The 2,808-nt window shown below is 56.8% G+C and overlaps 1 protein-coding gene across 1 annotated transcript; it reads right to left on the reverse strand.

The window, feature by feature from the left end:
* Window positions 1–1,418: 1,418 nt before the first annotated feature.
* LOC132945008 (uncharacterized protein K02A2.6-like) lies at window positions 1,419–2,231 on the reverse strand. The gene has a single exon (XM_061014616.1). It carries the CDS (start codon window positions 2,229–2,231, stop codon window positions 1,419–1,421), a length of 813 nt encoding a protein of 270 aa, XP_060870599.1.
* Window positions 2,232–2,808: the final 577 nt, after the last annotated feature.

Consider the following 2,808-nt stretch of genomic DNA (forward strand, 5'->3'; position numbering starts at 1 on the left):
CGACACAAACGAATTATTTTGTTCGAGGAACTGGTGTGTTTAATGAGATGTGTGAACACGAAAAAAAAAACAATAAAAAAAAAAACAAATAGTAAGCACACTATGTGTATCAGATTTCCACAGTCGATGGTTGATGCAACTCCTCGGGCCGCAGGTTGACCGTGTCGTATCGGTCGTCGGAAAACTAGTGACATTACAATCCGGTTCCCTCAACGGCCGGCCGACGGTTCACGGCGCGGGTGTCGCGCGCCGGCGTCGTCCATCGTCGATTGGCGGTTTGTTTGAGAAGCGTTGCGCGGCTTTCCGCGTAAACGGCTATTTGAATTCAAACAGCTATTACGCGGGACCGCGTCATACTCCCCCCCCAAACTGCCAACGGCGGTGGTGTTCCGGCCGTTGCCGGTGTTGTCAAAGGGTGTGTGTGGAGGGTGGTTGTGGTAGACACCTGTCCGTGGGCACGTTTTTCCAGCTGTGTTCAGCGGACGTGGCCCTGGTGGTGTCTAGTCATGTTGGGGGGACGTGGGGGGGACTGAAGTACATGAGGCTGACCTCCATGTCTTCAGTGCCAGCCATGCCTGCGTCCGTCTCACCTAACAGGTCCGCCTCCTCTTCCGGGGATATTTCCATATCCGCGGTTTGAGGGGTCGCGGCTGTTGGTTCTTCCGCGGTTCCGGTTGTTCCGGAAGTGTTTGTCACTTCCGGTACCGTGGCCACGGTGAGGTCCGGTGTCGCAGGTTCTAGCTGTGGCGGGACGGGGGCTGGTGTTGGCGCCGGTTTTTCCAGGCGGTGTTGCTGGGACGTCTGCTTTGACTTGTAGTCCCGCATCCGCTGTTTGTTCCGGCGCTGGCGGGCGTTGAGTGAGGCCGGTGGTGTTGTGTCGGTGGTGGTGTCCCTTATTGGTAGCGGGTTGACGGGCGTTCCTGTAGGCGGGATGGTCGACGTCCTTGGCGCTGGTACCGGTCTCTCCATCAGTGGGTGGGGAGGCAGTCTCGCCGGTGCCCGACTTGTTGTCGTTGGCGGCGCCGGTCGAGTTCGGGTCGCCGGTCGTGCTGCGGCTACCGGTCGTGCCGTGGCCGTCGGTCGAGTCACCCGTCTGGGGCTGCGCGACCTATTGAGCCGCATTGCGGTTGCGGGTTCGCCGCTCGTCGCCCTTTGGAAGACGACGGTCCGGTCTTCCCACCCACGCGTGTAGGTGGCCCACAGTACCGGGTCCCGCTGCAACTGCGCCGTGGTCATCTGGCGGACCCGTGCCGCCGTGGTGGTGTTGGTGCCCTCCTCCATGCTGGCTGACCTCAGCAGCTGCTGGCTGCGTTCCAGCAGTTCCGCCGCTTGTTGGAGGGTGCTGGATGTGGCTGGTGGTTGACGCTCCATTGGTGCTATTCCGACTGAAATGATGTACACCAAATGCTATTGTGGATTTATGGTTGGGGTGGGGGTTGGGTGGGGGGTGTTTTGGGCGCTGCGGTGTTTGTGCGTTTTAGGCAGGACACGTGGATCTTGCGTGTTGGCTGTTGGTCTGTGGTGAACACACCTTTGCCTACGCGTTTGTGTAGCTTTACCTGTCCCCACCATTTCGGTGCGAAGCCGGCGTGAAATTTTTTGTGCGCGTTTGACAGGTGGTGTGCCTTGTAGTACACTGTGTCACCTGTTTTGTACTTTGTGTCCGTCGGCCCACCTGTTACCGGTGGTGCGGTCAGTACATTGTTTTCGCGACTCGCCCTAGCCATGTTTATTTGTTCGATCGGGTTGTCCGCTGTCCGCGACAGTATCCAGTCCCCCGGCCTTTTGCCCTCTCTCCCGAGGACGAGTACCGATGGTGGATATCCTGTCCGGTCGTTACGCCTGTTCCTGATCGAAAAAAGAATGGGGGCTAGCTTGGTGTCCCAGGTGTTGTGGTTGCCGTCGATGAGTAGCGCGCGTAGACCTTTTTTTAATTCCTGATTACGGCGTTCGACTGGGTTGGCCCTCGGGTGATATACCGGAGTTGTCCAGCCCTCGGCCCCCCACTGTTCGATCGCTTTACGCATATCGTTTGCTACGAACTGTGGGCCGTTATCGCTTAAGCACACACGGGGGTATCCGAAACGTGAAAAGAATTCTCGTTCGAGTGTTTCGGTTATTGTTTTTGTAGTGGCTGTTCCGAGGGGGTATGCCTCGGTCCATCTACTAAACAGGTCCGTGGCGACCAGTATGCATTGTTTTCCCCTACTCGTACGCGGGTAGGGGCCCATGAGGTCTATGCTAACCACCTCCCAGGGGTGTCGGGGTATTCTGGTAGTCGCGGGGTCATCTGCGCGCGTGTTTAGTGGTTTGGTACACGCGCATATGTGACACGACTTGACGTACAGTCGGATGTCGTTTTTTTGTCCTTTCCAAAAAAACCGTTGTTTTACCGCTCTGAAACGTTTCTTTCCAGCCCGGGTGGTTTGCGAGTACGTGATCGTGGTATATCCAGATCACGTTCTACGTCTTGTCTTTTGGGATGACTACGGGTGTGTGTTCGCCCAAGTTAATCCGCAGAAGACCGTCGGTAAAAATGTATTTATTTTTTTTTCCCGTGGTACTTCCGGTATTGTGCGCTGGGTCGTCCGTTGTCATGTGGTGCGCTGTGTCTCGTGTATTGGGGTCATTGGCCTGCCATGTAACGAGCATAGCGTGTGTGATTGTGGGACCACTAGTGGTGTTAGCCGGGTCCGTCGTGGCGAACAGATTGTCGGCCGGTGAGCTAGTAGCAGTGGTGGGTGGTGAGGTGGGTACTCCTACTAGTCGTTCCTCGAGGTGTTCCTCGTCTACCGGTGGCCCGGTGAC

Source organism: Metopolophium dirhodum, chromosome 1, assembly GCF_019925205.1.
Source record: "Metopolophium dirhodum isolate CAU chromosome 1, ASM1992520v1, whole genome shotgun sequence".
Taxonomy (NCBI): Eukaryota; Metazoa; Arthropoda; class Insecta; order Hemiptera; family Aphididae; genus Metopolophium; species Metopolophium dirhodum.

Bases quoted from the DNA above. Each gene is read 5' to 3' on its own strand.
- LOC132945008 (XM_061014616.1), bottom strand. From the start codon at position 2,231: ATGGGCCCCTACCCGCGTACGAGTAGGGGAAAACAATGCATACTGGTC.